The sequence below is a fragment of the Balaenoptera musculus genome, chromosome 3 (genome assembly GCF_009873245.2).
Source record: "Balaenoptera musculus isolate JJ_BM4_2016_0621 chromosome 3, mBalMus1.pri.v3, whole genome shotgun sequence".
Lineage (NCBI taxonomy): Eukaryota > Metazoa > Chordata > Mammalia > Artiodactyla > Balaenopteridae > Balaenoptera > Balaenoptera musculus.
The window spans coordinates 35,667,607-35,687,166 of NC_045787.1; the positions used below are offsets into that span (position 1 = coordinate 35,667,607).

The following is a 19,560-nucleotide window of genomic DNA, read 5'->3' on the forward strand; positions in this document are numbered from 1 at the left end:
AATCTAATCATATCTGCAAAACTTTACTACATAAGATAACATTCACACATTTCAGTGATTAGGACCTGATATCTTTGTTTTTGTTTGTTTTTTTGTTTTTTAAATTTTTATTTTATATTAGAGTATAGTTGATTAACAATGTGTTAGTTTCAGGTGTACAACAAAGTGATTCAGTTATACATTTTCATGTATCTATTCTTTTTCAGATTCTTTTCCCAATTAGGTAGTTACAGAATACTGAGCAGAGTTTCCTGTGCTATACAGTAGGTCCTTCTTGGTTATCCATTTTAAATATAGCAGTGTGTACATGTCAATCCCAAACTCCCTAACTATCCCCCCCCCCACCCTTCCTCCTGGTATCCATAAGTTTGTTCTCTAAGTCTGTGAGTCTGTTTCTGTTTTATAAATAAGTTCATTTGTATCTTTTTTTTTTTTTTTTTTTAGATTCTGCATATAAGTGATATCATACGATATTTCTCTTTCTCTGTCTGACTTACTTCACTCAGTATGACAGTCTCTAGAGGACCTGATATCTTTGAATGGTCATTATTCAGCATACTACAGTCCACCTTCTGGGCTGCCAAAATTTATATCCGTTCCATACACAAAGTATATTCACTCCACCCCAACATCCCCCCAAATTTCCACACATCATAGCATGAATTTCAGTCCAAAATCTCATTTAAATATCATGAGCTCAAAAATCCCAAGTCTCATCACCTAACCTAAATTAAGTATGGGTGAAACTCTAGGTATGATCCATATTGGGGCAAAAGTCCTCTATATCTCTGGATCTGTAAAACTTGAAAATAAAGTATCTATTCCCAAAATACAACAGTGGGAAAGGCATAGTACTAGTGTTACAGACATTCCCATTACAAAAAAGGAAAGGGAAAAATGAAGGAAGAAAAGGGTCACCAGTCCCAACTAATTTCAAAAGCCAGCAGGACAAATTCCATTAGGTTTCAAGACTTGGGATTAGTCCTTTGTGGCTGGAGGGTCCTGCTTCTGCATCTGTGGTTCTGCCTTCTCTGCCCAAGGCTCTGCCCTCACCATGACCCTTCCTTTTCTTGAAAGCTAGTATGTGTTTGCAGCTGAATGGTTTTGTCAGCCTGTTTCCTGCTTGTAGAATTTGGGGAGTCTGACGGTTTTCCTTCATTTTGTCCTATCTCAGTTTCTTTCAGTCCAAGCAGGCAGTGTTTCTGCTGATATAACGTTCTCAAAAACTTTGTGGGTCTCCTGTGTATATCACAGGCATTCATGTCAGTAGACAAGATGGTGCTCCCAGATCTTTGATAATTTCTATTTCTGGCTTCTGTTGAGGTGGCTGAGGGAACCCGTCAGTCACATGCACTAGCATAAGCTGTTCAGTCACACCGTTGGCCTTTTCTTTAGAGCATACTTTCCGAATAGTGAATCTTTTAATTTAGCATCTTTTGCAGTCTGGATAAGTTGAGAAGTTCCCAATCAAGTGTTGGTTCCATTTTACTTAACAGTTCTTTCTTCGCTTTATCTCTTTCCTCTCACGTTTTACTGTAAGCAGCAAGAAGAAACCAGACTTCACCTTCAACACTTTCCTTAGAAACTTCCTCATTTAAATTTCCAAGTTCACCACTTACTGCTTTCCACACAACTATAAGACACAGTTCACCTAAATATCTGTCACTGTATAACATGAATTTCCTTTCCTCCAGTTTCTAATAACGTGCTCCCTATTTCCCCTATCTCTCATCAGCAGCATTTTTAATATTTCTATTTCTACCAACATTCTCTCTATGAAGATACAGGTATTCTCTAAGATGACACAGGCTTTCTCTACTGTGCTCTTCACTTCCTTCTGAGCCTCACCAAAGGGCCTTTAATATCTATATTTCTCCCAAAAGTACATTTAAGGCAATCTAGGCTTTTTCTATCATGTGCTCCAAAATACTTCCAGCCCATACTCATTACCTAGTTCCAAAGTCATTTCCACAGTTTTAGGTATATGCTACAGCAGTACCCCACTCTGAGGTATCAAAATCTGTGCTGGTTTCCTGTGTCTGCTGTAACAAATTATCACAAATTTGGTGTCTTAAAACAATAGAAATTTATTCCTTCACAGTTCTGGAGGCTGGAAGCCTAATATTAGTTTCACTGGGCCCAGTTCAAGGTATCAGTAGGGCCAAGCTCCCTCCGTGGGCTCTAGGGAGAAAATCTGTTTTTCTCCTCTTCCAGCTTCTATAGCCACATTCCTTGGCTCTTGCCTCCTTCATTTGTCTTCACAGCCAGAGCTTTGCATCTTTATGTCTCTCTTTGTCTGCTTCCATCATCAAAGTGTCTTCTGCTATCTAATCTCCCTGTGTGTCTAATCTCCCTGTCTCTCTTTTATAATAAGAACAAGTGATAGCATTTAGGACTGACCTTGATAATGCAGGATAATTTCCTCATCTCAAAATCCTTAACTTTATTACATCTGCAAAAATTTTATCATATAAATGTAACATTCACATACTCTGGGGATTAGGACCTGATATCTTTGGGTGACTGTTTTTCAGCATACTATAGTTATTATCTCCTAAAATAGGTATGCTCCTAGAATCTAGTCCTTAACCTTGGAAACGATTGAACAAAAATATTTTAATAATTGTATTTGGTTTAATTCATAGATTAAGTTTCTGAGGCCAAGATAAAGTAAATGATGTGCCTGATTGCACAGCAAATGTTTTGACACAGCCAAGACTATGAACCATATCTCTTTACTCCCACTCTTTTGCAGTATGTTCTTCTCTAAATGAATCACCAAGAATTGCTCATTTCTTAATTGTCACCAAATTACCCCAGAACCCAAACACAACTCTGAAGCTATAAATAACTATCCCACAGTCAGCATCAATTTTAAAAGAGAGTAAATTCATCATGTATCTCTACTGAACAGTCAGTAGTAACCTGAGGCAAATCGGAGAAATATGGGAAACAACCCATTTCAAGGATTACACAAACTTTCATTCGGAAGTTAGTATGAATGCAAGTATTTAGCATTTAGTTAAGTAATGAGGCCTGATTTATTTTTCTAAGTTCTCAGAATTGTAGAACTTAGAACTCAATGGAATTTTAAAAGATAATTTACTTCAACCGCATTTTTCAGGTGGGTAATATGTTAATCACACTTTCCAGACCAGGTGACGTGACCAAGGAAAGTCTTAAGTGTCTTGGCTCAAGGACACGCGGTTAAAACGAGAAATTTATCTAATAAACATATAGAGAGGACCCATTATATTCCAGACAGTATATTAAGGGCTGGCAGGCAAAGGTCAGTGTGACGCATACAGTGCTCACCCCCAACAAGCTTTCTGTGTGTGAGGAAACTAGGTGGGTAAAGTAATCAAGTGTGAGATTGTGTTAAAATACTAGATACTGAGTGTTGGGTTCTGTGGAGACAATAGAGTGGTCAGGAAGGTTTCCTAGACATGACATCTAACTGGGACCTGAAAGAAAGGGGACAAGGGGCAGGAACATCACTCCAGCTGGACCTAGGAGTGTGTGCAAAGGCTGCATGTGAAGGAACAAGGTATGTTCGGGAGCTAAAATCAACTCAGTATGTCTATGATGGGGAGTACAGTAAGAAAGGAGGTGGGGGTGAGGGCTTAGGAGGAGCAAATCCTGAGGGCTTTACATGACATGCAAAGAGATGAAGTTATTATTCTGAGGGTACTGGGAAGAAACTGAAGTATTTCATAGAGAACGGGCTTGTGTAGATTTGTGCCTTACACAAATCAGAATGGCTAAGACTAGGGTGATTTTGTAATGCGGTACTTTGAGAGTGAATAGGGTGCTACTGATAACATGCCAGAACAAGAGGCACATCTGAGACTGCTCCGGGCAAACCAGGACGGAAGGTCACCCTAGCCAAGGCTGTCCTAGGTTTGAATCCTGCCTCACTTACGGTAACTATATAACTTCAGTCCGGCACCATAACTTTTAGACTCAATCTTCTCATCTAAAGATAGTATGGGGGTAACAGTGACTCTTTTACCCATTTCACAGAATTTTTCTGAGGTCCAACTGATGAAACCATTAGAATTCTTTATAAACTATAAAATAAAGTAAGGTGGTATATGATATCGCTTTTCTGTTTAATTTTCTATTATCTTATGACTTAGGGGTCTTTTCAGAAAATGGGATAATTAAAAACAACACAGTAGTCACAGCATAAAACAGTAATAAGAGCTAACATTTTTGAGCTCTTAAAATGTGACAGACCCTATATTGAGAAATTTACATTTGTATATTTACAAACTCATCCTTCTAACAGTGATGAGGTAGGTGATATTATTATCCTCACTTAACAGTTGCACAGATCAAGTCCCTGGGAGTCGTTTGTCCAAGGCCACACAACTATGCAGTTTTAGAACCCAGATTCTACATCAAGAAGTTTGTCTGCAAAGCTCATGGTCTTAATAGTGGGTGCAGTTGCATATATGCTGTCAGCAGCCTACTCCCTTGAAAGACTTAAGTATACTCTTTCGCAAGAAAAAGAGCTGTAGTCGATTTTTTTTTTTCCTAATCACCTAAACCAAGTAAATCTGAGACAATTTAGAACGGCAATGACAAGAAAAAATATACAAGTGGAGCAAGTAATATTGATGCCTCAGTAGTTCCCTTTGGGAATCTGCTGTGAAATTGTAAAACCCCCTCCCAGTGATATGTGTAAGTTAAGAACTTCTGCAGGAGGAGCTATTTTAAAATTTTAAGTAGTGATCATTTAGCAAATCAGGAATGCTAAAGATGATGCCATTTGGTATAGATCACAGGAACTACTTTTTCATGTCCCTAGTATGAAAGTAGTTCTGGGTTTTTTTGTCAGATCAAGCTACAGTTTTCATATTTTTAGGTTATGTCAATTATACTATAATTTATACCCTTTTCAAGTATCTCTCTGCCTTCTCTTTTTTCTTTACTTCAAAAAGTAAAACAAATATATAATAGAGAAGGCCGATTTTAAATGCAAACTATATAAGTGTAATATTTTAGCAGGGAACTTAAGTCCTCAAATCTAAGTATATTTACATACTTCCTTCTCATATGATGGTACATTCTAGTGTATTTTGCTTTGTATTTCATAAGATACCCACCAATTTGTAAATTCTGCTCCACCCCAGTGGCCTGCCTGTTGTTTCCTGAAAACTTCATGTAAGGTTCTGTGCCTTCTTTTAGAATATTCTTACTCCTTTCTTCTTATCTAATTCTATCTGGAGTCCCTTATCCTCAGTGTGATACTCCCCTTGTCATTCATCCCTCCCTCAGTTACAGGTTGCTGTTTACTTAAATTCCATCCTGCTTCTTTGGAGTTTAGTATAAACTGCCTTATATTACCTTCCAGCCGCCTGGGAAGATCTGTCTCTACCTCTAGATTGCAAACCCTTTGAGGGTATGGGCCAAAAATTTCACAGTCATGGGATGAGAAACAAGAAGTTTAACTACAGAATATCCTGAAAGCTGAGCACCTGTGATAATTCTGGTTCAAAACCATATCATAACTTGAAATATAAGATTTATTCTGAAATATTTAAAAATTGAGTCACTTTTATTTTTTCCTTTAATGCAGTAATCTGTCTTCTTCTAATCTTCATGGTTACCTGTTTTGTCCTTATTTTTTTGTTGTTGTTGTTGTTTTTCTTTTGTTCTATTTTATTTTTGTGTCCTTGAACACATTTGTTACCTTCTATTCTTTATTTTTAGTTCTTCACTCTCTCCTCGTCTTCAGTTTTCAAATGTCTGCTACTAGTCTCTTAATGAACCAGACCTCTGTGCTTCCCCCAAACTGCAGAACATTATGGATACTGCAATTCCAAATCTTAAATTATTTCAGATATTCTAATATTTCTGTTTTTAAAAAATGTCAAGTGCATTCCTCATTCCTTCTTCTTTTTTCTAATATTTATAGTTTCCACTTCATCAAGTAATCTGCTGGTTGCTTTCTTGATACTTTCCCTTGAAATAAGAGAAGCATCACATTTACTTTTCCTTTATATAATACCCATTTGATGAGGGCACCATTAAGCTACTACAAACACTAACTTCAACTTCTCCAAACTTCTCACCAAACCCCAGGCTCAGTGTGCCTTTTCTGTACTTCTTGGAGGAGGCACCAAACTCTCCCCATGCTGTTCCCTTCCTCCTACCTCCCATCTTCAGAAGGCTTCTCTAGCCTAGAATAGTTCCCAATTGTTTTCTGTTAGAGTACCCTGCTTGTTTTCCATACAGTTACCCCAATTTTTCATCACATATCTCTTTATTTGTTTGTTTGTTTTGATATTGTCTGTAGAGTGAAGCTCTGAGAGAGCAAAACCAGCATCTTTGTTCAGCATGTATTTAAGTGTCAGTATCTGACACAAAGCAGGCACTTAATATATTTCTGTTGAATGAATAAATGATCTCTTTTAATCTCTACCATGTAGAAAAGAGATAGGTATTGTTAATATCCTTGTTTTACTGATGACAGCTTGCCCAAGTGATACACAATTGTCTGGCAGTTTGGAGCCTCAAATGCACCCACTTCTGTGTCTACAAAGCTTACTTTTGATCCAGGCCCATAATTCTAATCACTTTTAATCAAAGCTCACACTTTTAACCCCTCTACCCTTCTGCCTCTTTAGCAGGAACTCAGATTTAGCCTTCCTTACTCTGATACCCTGGCTGCGATTACTTCTGTGGGATTCCTTTTAGATCACAGGTTCTCATTTCAGTTAATTTAACATCCAGTTGAATGCCAGGGATTGGGTTATATTTCCCTCACACCTTTCTTGTCATGTCAGCCCTTCTGCAGCGCTACTCATTAGCTTGATCTCCTTCCTGAGAGTTCAAAACCCTTGTCTTCATCACTCCAGCAAAGCATCTCCTCCTCCTTTCACAGTCTATGTCTAAATGCTCTATGGCCTCTTCTGCTTTTCCTCTGGCTTCTAACATTCTAATTATATGTTCTTTACCATCTCTCTTGCTTCAGCTTTAAAGCATTTATGTAGTTTCATTCGCCAACTTCTTATACCAGAATCTGATTAATATCCCTAGCACTTTTTCTCTTCATCTTTGTGGAATCACATCCTTTTATGGAGACATTCCAAAAAATGCCCTAGAAATCTGGCTTACTACATTGCTAACTACTGTTATTAATAACATTATAAATATATCTCACTTCAGACCATAAATAGTATAAAAATTAGTGTCATGTTTCCTCATGTTGCAGAATATTAATTTTTCTTTTAATAATTCTATCAATAAATCAAAGCTATCCCTATAGATAGATGGAAATCCATCTGTCTATATCTGTATCGCTCTATCTATATAATTTGAAACAAACTGTAAAAAGAAGTTGGCTTTTAATTATTATTAGAGTAACAAACCAATCTAACATACGTAAATAGTCAGATTCTGCATATAATAAAAATAAATCTAATTCAGCAATCAGTGCCAAAAGGTTCTTTCTTGAGAGAAGTATATGAATACACATAGGCTATGAATTTAAATTTTAACTCCTGTCAGTGTCTCAATGTTTTCTAATAAAGCTACGTGCATTTCTATATTTGGTCGGCCTGAAATACACATGCATGTACGTTTTACATTTTTCCCCTTTGATAACCAGTATTAAAATGAGAACATTCGTTTCATTTTAAAGAGCTACAGTTGGCAGGGGTGTACAGAGAAGCTTTATAATCTAAGTGAGGTTCTGGAAGTTGGAAATATTAAAGACCTCCAAATTAGTGTTCATCTTTTTGAAGTAAATGATGACTTCAAAAAGAAGCAAAATAATTATGTGATTTCCTAAATCATCTTCACTTTCTTCCTCTTATAGGAGTCCAGACAAATGCAAAAAGATCAGAAAATTGACATAGTAATTAGTAAGTGTTGCATATACTGAAACAACTTTTAGAAGAAAGGTGAAATGAATGTGTAGGGAGAGTTACTGGGAACAGAATATTTAACCTGAAGGGAAAATGCAGATTGATGATTTAGTAACTAGACAATCAGCATCCATTCTCAGAAGATGCTTATTCATGGTTTGCCCACTTCACTAAAGGCAAAGCTTTAAGAAATTGGCCTAAGTGCTGGGATAATGGGACTTCATTGGAGATTCAAAATGAGAAGAGGCACCTGATGGAAGAGGCACCTGATGCAGTATGTTGAATTTGCATTGCTGAAGACTTTTTTGCATAGAAAATAAACTACATGTTTTGGTTGCTGATGTGCCCAAGTGATACATCCAAAAACAGCTAGGCTACTGGTTCTAAATGTAACGTGGGATGCTAAGGCATGATAATGGATGACTTTCCCTTGCTTCCGCGGTATGTAAGGGGTTTAGACATGAGGGAAAAGGAAAAAAGAAAAAAAAGAAAAGAAAAGGAGGAGAAAATAATGAAGTGGTGAAGGGGTGATAAAATATCAGGGATTCACAGTGCCTCAGATGGCTGATATTTCAGATGTATAACTGCCTCAAGATAGAACTATTAGAAAGCAGTTGATGGGTCTTGAATTGTAGATTCTATGAACATGTCAGGTTATCCTCAAACAGGGGCAGTGCCTCAAAAAAAGGTTAAGGATGAACTAACACATATGTTTATCAGTAAAACATGTTAACCTAAGGTCCTTGAAAGAAAATAATAATGATGATAGAAAATAATTATTATTATGGACAAATGCCTGTTTAAAAGAATTCTTAATTTTGCAGTTAGGATTAATTAATTAGAATTATTAAAGTTAATAATATTTTTAAAGTTCTTAATTTTGCTCTTTAGAATTAAGTTCCAGTTAACCCCCACTATTCATAATTAAGTTATCATTGTAGTGAAATTATTAGGTTATACTTAGTTGACAGTTACGTGAAGTTGGGGATATATTGACTTAATATTTTCCCTCATCTATTATGGTTAATTAAATGATTCATTAATATCTTAATGTCATTGCTCATTGTAGGAAGCATGCCAAACATTTGAAACTTCCTCATTAATGATAACACACATACTGACAGATTAGATATAGGTAAAGGTAGACAGGTTTAGGCTGAAGAATTATTAGGTGAAGTATAAAATGAGGCAATACTTTACTGCCAGCACCATGAATCTATCACATGGTAATTGGATGCACGTGTTAGCAGCAGTAAAACGTCACTGTCCAGTGGTCCACCTTACATGGGAATCTACTCTGAGTGTCATCTTTGATTTATTGTTCCAATTAGGACATAGCGTTCAAAGAAAGAATACAACTGACCTGATTTAAAAGCAAGGAAATCTTTAAGGCCATTATTTTGTGGGTGACCCAGCTCCCTTTTAGATATCTTGAAATTTTCTATTTGTGCAAAATCTGTACTAAATAAATACTTGGTTTTAAACTAATTCTGTAAAACATTGACACATTTTATTCATTAATTCGGTACCAGAGTGTCGCTGGTGGCTTCCCAAGATGCAGGTATATTTTCTCACACTAATTTTAAAGGCACGTTTCTAGGTTATCACTTGTTATACCGACTGACCAGCACAGGTAGAGGTAATAGGCACTGAAAAAACAAGTCCCAATTATGAAAAGTAAATATTTTTAATCTGCAAAACCAAGTAACAAACACCATTTGTCAAATGGCAAAGGTAAATGATCTTAAAACATTGCAATATATCAATACATGAAAAATTAAGATACTTCTGCATAAAAAGCTTGAGACAAAATGAGTTTCATTACTCTGCTAGATTGTAATAAAACTGTATTAAAATTAACATAAATCTTATGCCCAATTTTACTGGAAAATTAAAGGACAACTTTAATTTCTGGGAGGGAAATGCTAATGTTTTACTTACACTAAGCAAACATCAACTATTAATGCTGACAAATGTTGGAACAGTAATACTAAAAATGTCATCTGAATTACTCTTCATTGCAAAGTTCACAGAACTAATGTTAAGATAGATTAAAATCACTTTGAACTAATACGCGTGTATTATTCTTCCTTCTGAAGCATAATAAAGACATATCATTTGTACTGCAATTTTGGATAAGTGTACAGACATTTAAGGCTTAGGAAAGATGGAGATATTCATAGGCAGCCCATAAATGTGAGGAACATTAGCTCCATTTCAAATGAGCCGTCAACTTTTTTCCAACATTTTGGCTTGTGGAAAGTCAGACGTTTGGATAATAAATGGGGTTTGCCTCTGAACATTAAGGTAATTGTGTAGGAATTTAAAGTGCTCATTCAGGTTCTACCATAAGTTCATTAAAAAATGAAGAAATGAACTGGAGTAAGGCTTTTTGCTCTAAACTGGGTAGTAAAAATGTAGAGGAAAAATGCATGCAATGGAGTTTCCTTCATTGTATAAGGCACAATTCTTCTTCTTTTAAGTTCTGTGCTTAAACATCATTTTGAAAACACCTGCTTTTAAAGAATGGTACTTGCCTTTCGGTAATAGATTACTAAAATACTCAAGACCTAGAGATTGGTGTCTCTGAATTCTCATACTCCGGTATTTGGCATGTGATTTCTGCCAACTGTTTTCTTGAGTTTCTTCTAGTAGATGGTTATAAATCAGGTTTATAAAGAGGAAACTCTGTAATTGTGCATTTTTAATGGATTTATGATAAATCCATCAAAGTGGAGGGTCCATATGGTAGGAATGCAGTAAAGGTAACAGGACAGTGTCATGTAAACATTAAATAGTGCCTTCCACCTTCATAAATCCTCGATCCTCATGATTAAATGCTGCCAGTTATAAATTATGCAACCAAACTCTAGAAACAACCACAACTTACATGAGACACCAGTGGAAGCCATAAGTTGTATATAGGTTTTCTTCCCAGAAAACTGTTGTATATTTATTAGGAGATAATATTCAAGTCCTTATTTTCCTCAAAAATGATTTTCTTATTTAACTTCCTAAAATAAGCTCTAGTCCTGATTAAAAAGTACTAATGTAAACCTTATTTACAAGACAATAATCAGTCATTTCTATGTGGTGAAATACCTTTTTGATTTGCGGAGTCATTTTAAAGCTTTAGGTCTCTAAGATTTGCTCCTTTTAGAGTCATACATCAGAAGTTTCTTCAACAGCCCAATTTCACACTTGTACTTACAATCAAATTGTTTTATTACATGTGGGAACAATTAAACATTTGGCCCTCAGCTGTAAACAATTACTATATACAACGATATTCATGGATTTTTCTTAGTCATGTATTCCTACTGCCTTCTGTGAGATGGATGTATGTGTACATTGTGTGTCCATGAGCAGTTACATTCTCAAATATAACATCAAAAGAGAGATTTCACCTAGAGAATGCACTAACATTGTCTGATACCATGTAGACACCTGCAATGATAACTTTAACATACTCACTCTGTTCCACTGTCATTTTACTGCTCTTCCAATTTCCTTCTGATGAACAGTTGGTGTGCATAGCAAAAAGCAATTAAGGATCTGGATAATTTGTTTTTTAGAGTTTTGTGGTGTCTACTTCTGATATATTGACATCAATGTTGTCAGTAGTAGCGAGGTAGAAGAAATAAGTAATGATAAAACCAAATCGACTTGGGCTTGAATCTGGCTCTGTCAATTTCTAGTTGAATGACCTTGGGTAATTTACTTTTTTTCAGGGTTAGTTTTCATATTTGAAAAATGTGGATAGTCCTATCTAAATCACAGAACTATTATGAGTGTTAAATGAGGTATATATTTAAAGAAATAGGGCACATACTGCATACTCAGTGCACACTGATTTCTCTAATGTCTCACATACTCCTTTCCTGAAAAGACTCATAAGCACTGTGGCTTTCCATTTTGAGAATATCTATCCTTGGCTCTCTCAAGTTTAGGGATGCATTTTCTTTTCACTAGACTCCCCTTTTCTATAAGTGACAATCAGGGGAGTAGCCCACAGCTGTTTTACTCACATGGACAGAAATAAGTCCACCGGTCCCAGTTGCAAGGGTACCTAACAGCTGTATCCAGCCTTTCTAGTAGGCCAGAACTGGAGCCGAGTGGTAACGTTTCAAGGGCAAAGCTCTAGATGTAAAGAATGATATAACAAACCTAAATGAGCCCGAGCATATCTAGTGACAGATATGCCACGGCTATTCTAAATTATTCAAGCTTTCTCAGACTTCTAGCAGGAGAAACATAATTCATCACTGTTCCCTTTATTCTACTCTCATATAATGGCAAAGGAGCAAACAAAAAACACCCCACCCCTAAAAATTTATAATAATCACTCAAAATGGAGAAGAGTTTCTCTAGCACATGTAATATTTTTAGAACCATCCAATTTCTGGGAACCAACTTTGGAGGTAGAAGTTAAAAATGATTTTTCAGTGCTCACGGGTGATTTCCTTACTTCTCTTTTGTTAGCATTTTGCTGGCAAAAAGCCAGTAAAACAGTTGTTTAATTACCCAGGACATCACAAACATGTAACCTCTTAGATAAGCTGTTACTGTATTTTAGCAGCAGTAATACTAGGGTCAAAAGTAACAAAGAAAATTAAACTTCAAATAAGCAAACCTTAAAAGAACAGCTTTGTGTATTGAGAATAATTAATAACTTTTTTAGGAAAATGTTACTGAAATGTGGTTTTTGGACAAGGAACTGACACTCTTCAGAGGTTAGTTACCCTAATATTTAACAGGCTACCATTTGGTGGGCTGGCTGGCTGGTTACCCTGTAGGCACAGCAAAAGTTTGTTCTCATGTAATTATGCAACATTTAGACAATATCTTAATGATACCATGTAGTTCAGCTGAATCAGTCCAGCTGGAAATTGTAGGAGCATTCTGATTACCCAGCCACATGTGAAATTAAAGCTGTTTCAACCTCTACTATTCACTTGCTATGTCTTGATACAGATGTTCTTGGAAAACCTAAACTATTTATGGTTTGACATTATTTAACATAGCAAGCTCCACCCCCTTTCATTTTCAACCATTGATTAGGATTGCATTACTATATAAGATATTATAATTTTAACAGGGACTATTAGTTATCATTTATCACATGGGAGACGTATTAGTATATTTTAGACAGGGTGAAAATTTTCCACACTTGTTTTTACACGATAAACATCGTATACTTTTCTCTTTGCAGATAATTCTTGCTGTAAAAGATATTTGAATGTGTACACTGGAAACCATTTACTAAATGGTTCATCACACAGTGATCATTATTTTAGAAAATAGTAATTTAAGTTGCATAAATAAACTACTATAGATTGCTCCTTACATCACATCATAAAGACACTTAAAATACAGCAATAGCAAAGTCAAGTTAGTGTAAAACAAAATTTGCTCAAGGTTAACACTCTGAAATTTTATTATATTTCTTTGAGTTATTTCCATGAACTAAAAATACAAAGAATTTCAGTCCCTGTGAATTTTTTTTTTTTAACTCCCAGCTCACTCTTCAGTAAGTGTTCAGGCCACTTCTTCCCCATCGTCCTACCTGGATGATATCACAACTATTTTGTTTTAGAAGTGAATAAAAGTATTAAAATTTTAAATTAATAACCATAACATCTATACATCGTATCTAATAAATTCAGGTAACAAATTACTTTGGAGCAAAAAAAAAAATGACATTATTTCAGCCACTTCTTATGAATAAGAATGGAAAAAATATAGTTAATGGACTATAGGTACATCTCTGGTAGTAAACATCAAATGGAATACTTTAAAACACTTACACAAATCTTGTTTATTACTTGTAAACATATTGTTAATTTTAGTAAATGGAAATAGCAGCTGAGGAGGAACAGAAGTTAATGTTGAAGGTATGTGAGTCCCCAAATAAGCAAAATGTCTTATTTCTTGTAAATCTTTATTTTAAAAAGATAATGCTAGGTTCTGGTTAACTGTCTTTCCCATTAATACCAGATACTTTCTAGGCTAAGGAATCATGAAGTATATGACTCATGTATTTAAGTTAGCTAGCAAATATATGCTTGGAATTCCCAAACAACTGACACAAAAAAATCCTTTGAAAAGGTGACTTGGAACTACCATTGAGATAATGCTAAATGGTCATTAAAGATGTTTAAATGTTATTGTCTACTGTCTTCAGTGTGCCACTACATAGCCTCAGGATCCTTTCAAATTGCAATCAATAGAGGATGAATAAGTCTCACCACTTGAAAGTAAGCAGGAAAGGAAGCCAACAGAGTAATCTGGCTTTGCTGGACTGATTCAGGAAGAGACACAATGTTCACTCCTCCTCTTCTAGTTCTCCCTCCCCCTACCCAACCCATGTCCCTGCAAGAAAGAAAGAAGAGAAAGAGCTAAAGAAGGAAAGAAAAGAGGGAGGGAGAAAGGAAAAAAGCAAGAAGTCCAAGGATGGGGCATAATTTGCACTGAGGTGAAAACCTCATCCTATGGGATAAACCAACACCATGGAAACAGACTTACGACTTTTACTTTGAAAATAAAAGAATGACAATGAAATTTGTGTGAGGTCTGTGTGACTCCAGTCCCAGATGTTTACAGTGCTGTAGTACTATGGCTCTGCAATATGAGAGGTTTCAGAAGAAACGAGTACAACAGGACACCACAAAGCAGCGCATATGCTATTGACAATGCAGACATGAGCATCATGTTACCAAGAGAGAAGGCAGGCAGAAGACAAATAGCAGCGGTGGTGCCTGAAAAGCTAACTTCATGGACTGCAATCACTCAAACCAACATGAGGGACCAAAAAAAAAAAAAAAAAAAATCAAAACCAGAAAAATGCTTTTGCTCCTATCTAGAGGGGTGGTAGGGTAAAGGGATGGGGGTGGGGGAGAGTGAAATTGACTTTTCTTTCTTAAATAAAGTTCCCATAAAGTCCCTATAATTGACAGAGGATAATTATTTTCAGCTTGAGGAAACTGTCCTGAAACTCTTAATAAGATTGCCAGCCAAAAGAACAAAATGTGTTTACTTGAGCCATTTCCAGAAGGGAGGGAAAGGAGACCTTGGGATGAGGTGGGGAAGGGCGATGGAGACAGAGAGGGGCATCTATGTACTGCAACAACTCTTGGGCGCCCTGCGTGGTCCCGCGAGTGACAAGCCAGAGAGACGGGGCGGGTAGGGTGGCGAAGAGCCTGGGGGTGGGGAGGGAGCGCGCTGCGGGGAGGGGGTGAGGCGGCGCAATGTATACACCCGGGGTGGGGGGGGGGTGATTTAGTGTGAAAGTATTCCACTTAATCATTTTACAGGAGTTGGGGACGTAAATATTTAGCTGGCCACATCTGGAACAGATTCCCCCCCCCCGCCCCGGGGTGGGGTGGGGTGGATAATTGGAAGGAGGGGAGCGCGCATTTGTTACTTACTGTACGGGCAGTTCTCCTTCTTGGTACCGCTGACCTTCCCGTTCTCAATCTTGAGAAAGTACTTGGTGAAAGAGAAGAGCTTTCTCCAGCGGACATCTCCTTGGAGGTGATTGTAGCTCCGCACATGCCTCCCCGCACTGGAAGGAGAGGAGAAAGACGAGGAGGACGAGGAAGAAGAGGAGTTGGTGGCCTCTGGCGACACCATGCCCTGACCAAGGGCTTGGCAGGTGACAGGGACGGAAGACACTAAGAACAGCAACAAGAAGCAGCAGCAGCAGCCGGGCAGGTGGGGAAAGGCTGAGGCACAATGTGTCAATATCCATTTCCACATTGTACTGAAACTCTCGGCACTGGAAATTGTCTCATCAGAAGGAACATACTGGAACGGTAAGACCCGGTGCGAGGCAAGGAGACAGCTGGAGGTGGCGGCCGCTGGTTAGCTCCCTCTGGGCTCGGACCTGGCCAGAAGTGAAAGCACCAACATCCATAACTCCTCGGAAGGGCCGGCTGCCTCTTCTCGCTCCTTTCTCGGATCCGCTGCCGCGCGCCCCTCGGTCTCCCGGTGAATGTGGACGTGGGTGGCCGCAGTGGCAGGAGCTGGTGGTGGCCGTCGTGGTGCGGGTAACCCTCGATCTTCGCTCCCCCGGGAGTTACTTTGTTCTCCTCTTCACTCCTTTCTTCACCATGTTAGATGCAGAAAAAGGTCTGAAAAACAGATGACAGCACGGTGAACAAAACCCGAAGGGGCTGGGGTGGGAGGCTGGGGGAGGTATCTGCGCCCTTCTGCGGTTGGCACCTTGTGGTCCCTCTCCGCACAGCTCCAGCTCGCTGGCCAGTTCTAAAAGTGAGTCCCTTTGGGTTGTCAGAACTGGAGTCAGGGGCCCGGTCGCCGTTGTTCTCTTCCCCCTCTTGCTTTCTCTTTTTGGTGGTGCCTGTTGATTTGAAGCCTCCAGAAAGTCACTTCTTGTTTGGAGGGGATGGCGGTTGGTGTTTTGTTTGGCCCTATTTCCCTCCCCCCGCCCCCCCACCCCTTCCTTTGGAAAGCCCGCTTGTAAACAGGTTGAAGCCTGGAGTCTAAATGTCAGTGATTCTAAGCCAGAGGTGGGCTCTGCCTCTGCTGGCCAAACCTCATTTGCAGGGGTGGAGAAGCGGGGGGCGGGCGGGGGGAAAGGGGGTCAAACGGCGGTGGGACATCTGAAACCCTCGGCTGCTGGGAACGCCGAGGAGAGGGAGGGGGGAGGGGGCAGGGAGGGGGGAGAGCAGGGGAGCGAGGAGAAGGGAGCGCGATGCCTCTGCCTGGAGCTCGGGGGCTGCGGGTCCCTTCCTCGCCACCCGGGCCGCCGCAGCCTGCAGCCTCCGCCAGCGCCTCCAGCTTGGGCTAATTGCTGCGGAAGCGTCCTTGTGCTGCAGCGCTGGTCACCGGAGCGAGCAGTATCCTCACGCTTTCCCAATTTTGCTGTCTTCCAGTCTGAACCAATCCCCTCTGGGGAGCCCCTTTCTCACTTGTTTTCCAGTATAGGATTTTTTATTTTTTTTTTCCTTTCGGCAGTGAAGTACTTGAGAGCCACCTGGAGCCTGGGGCTTGGCTGACTTTTTTTTTCCCCCCTCGCTCGCAGAAGCAGGGGAGGGCTGAGGGAGAAAACAGAAGATGCTGAGGATAAACCCTCCAAGGCAGTGGATTATAAACTGGTGGGAGCGAGCAAAGAAAAGGAAGACATAATTAGCTTCCTTTCCTCCTCTTCTGCCAGCTTCCAAGGAGGTCTCTGCTTTAATGAATCACTGATTTCTCGCTTCCTTTGCTGAAGTAAAAAGTTCACACTTTGGCCCTCTCTGACTTTTAAGCTCAGGGAGATTTATCACCACCCTTAAAAGTCGCCTCTCTCGGCGCAAATGAAATCAGGGACCGAAATGACCGATTTCTGATTGCTAACAAGGGTCGTTTACAGAATAACGCGTGCACTTCAAAGCGAACTCACTTTATTGAGATTGCGAAGATTTAACCATACAGTTTTGCCGAATATTCTGCTGTTTTCTAGGCAATTTCCTTTGCACTTTGCCATCAAGAGAGATGGCCCTTTCTTCTGTCTTCGAATTTTAATGTTTAAAGGGCTCTATTTTACAATATAACTGTACCACCAGTCTCCCTCTCTTTTTCGCATTCACCACCCTGAAACTCCTTCATTGCTAATAAACTTGCTCATGTCTCAGGTACAGACAGAATCAAGTCCCTGGCTAGGCAGCCTTTGCCAAGGATTAAGAGGCACAAAGAAGGAGATACTGTGATAATCCGTTCCAACCTGAGTAAGAATTCCTAGAGAATCTCTTTAAGAATTACTCTAAACTAGGGACAGCCTGACTGGAAGAAGTGACTGAAGATGTATTGAAATAAAGTATTTATGTTCTGTAAGGCAGTTGGACCTTTGTGTTATGTTGAAGCATGTGAAATTGCCAATATTTTATGGTTTTTGACCTTCAAAAGTGGCAGTTTCATATGGTTCAACCTAATTTTTAGGCAGCTATCCTAAGAGGGTGAATCACTTCAAGGTGAACTTGGGAGTTTGACCTCTGCAACTGTAATTCGGAGGGAACTAACTACTCAGGCGAGCTTGTGTACAAGCCAGAGTCCCTGCAATGTGCATTTGGTCTCAATCTTCATTGAACAGGAGAAAAGACAAAGAAATTTAAAAATCTAGCTTTGGAAATGGGCTTTAGGAATATTGCCTAATTATGTTGTTTGGTGACTTGAAAAATGACTTTACACACATGCTCTTACAGTTTCCTGTGCATTCAGAGCCTTTGAAACAGAACATCTTAATACTAGAATCAGGATTTTAACTGAATTATTTATAAACCATTGCAATGCTTATTCAGAAGAATTTGACAATGTGGTGAACACAGTAGATTTTTATATTTAACGTAATAGCTCTGATTTCTGTAGCTATTAATTGGAGAGTTAAGCAAATAAAGAGCATATGTCAAACAAGTCTGGTTCTTTCATTAAAGCATGGATATTTAAAAATAAACTCATAGTGCTAATTTCAATTTTCTAGTTCACAGTTTTACACCTGAGCTGAAAAATGCCTAAAAAAAGAGTGTAGTGTTTCTAAGGAAATAGAGTTTCAGCCCAGTTGTTCAGCAGAATGCAAATGTTTGAATTGACAAGTAATTAAACCTACATTTTTTTGAAAAAAAAAATATGTTTGATGAAACCGTACAATAAAATCCTGCCATGAAAAGTTACAAAACACAGAAAGTTATTATTTTGAGGTTTCTCTGCACTGGGCATCAACAGTATTGGTGCCAACTTGAGATCCTTTCAGTTCTTTTAACTCACAATAGACAACCCCCTACCCCAAACCTTGAAAGTAGTCTCTCTGTCTCTCTCTGCCTCTGTCTCTCTCTCACACATTCACACTCTCTCTCTGTCTCTCTTTCACACACACACACATCTACCAACTTTCTTCTCCAGTAGAAGAAGCTGTTCAGACATTTAAGTTAGAGGTTTTGTGTTTTTATTCTGTCCTAAATGGGAAAAATACATCTTTAAAACTGCCATACTAAAATCTGGTTGCAGCAGGTGCAGTGTTTAAAAGTTCTAGAGCCCTTTCGCCTCTCTTCTGTACAGCGTGATGACAGGAAGGGCATTTACAAAACAGCCCAAAGGAAAAGCTGACATAGCTTTTTAGATTATATCTCATTCTTCTTTCTCTTTTCTGTACAGCCTTTCTTTTATAGCACAGTTGAATCCCTAAATACTCCACTGCTTTGCATTGTTAGGTCACCTCTTAGGTTAGCCCGAGAAAGCCTGAGAAAAGTTCCCCAGGAAAGATGCACTATTTAACGGAATTCAATCTCTCCCAATAGATTTGAATCACTAACATAAATGTATGAATGTAGATTATATCTCTGTAATGAGGCCTGAATCATTCTCAGTTACTTCAAAGGACTGAAATTCTACCTTCCTTTTTTAGCAGCAATAATCAGGTCTTAATGGATTCCTTTATTAATTGTTTCTCTGCAACGATTGAAAAGGACAGTACAAGCTTCAGATTAGAATGGTACCTACTAATTCTAAAAGGCAGTTTTTCTCTTTTTTCCAACCTCTGGAAGGCATGCTTTATTTCTATGCCCTAAACATATCCAGTAGTGTTAGGCTAAATCTTTACTGGGGGAAATAGACGTGGCCTTTTGTTAAACACGATGTCTTGAGAAATTATTGAGGCTTTTAAAAGCAAGACTATGGCAGCAGCCATTGA

General features: G+C 38.6%; 1 protein-coding gene across 1 annotated transcript in view; it reads right to left on the bottom strand.

Annotated features, from left to right (window-relative positions):
* Window positions 1-16,994, bottom strand: part of FGF10 (fibroblast growth factor 10) — an 80,735-nt gene extending 63,741 nt beyond the window's left edge. Inside the window, exon 1 of the mRNA XM_036848046.1 lies at window positions 15,305-16,994. Within this exon, the coding sequence (XP_036703941.1) occupies window positions 15,305-15,635 (331 nt within the window). The 5' untranslated portion in view covers window positions 15,636-16,994. The remainder of the gene's footprint in view (window positions 1-15,304) is intronic.
* Between the last annotated feature and the right edge of the window lie 2,566 nt (window positions 16,995-19,560).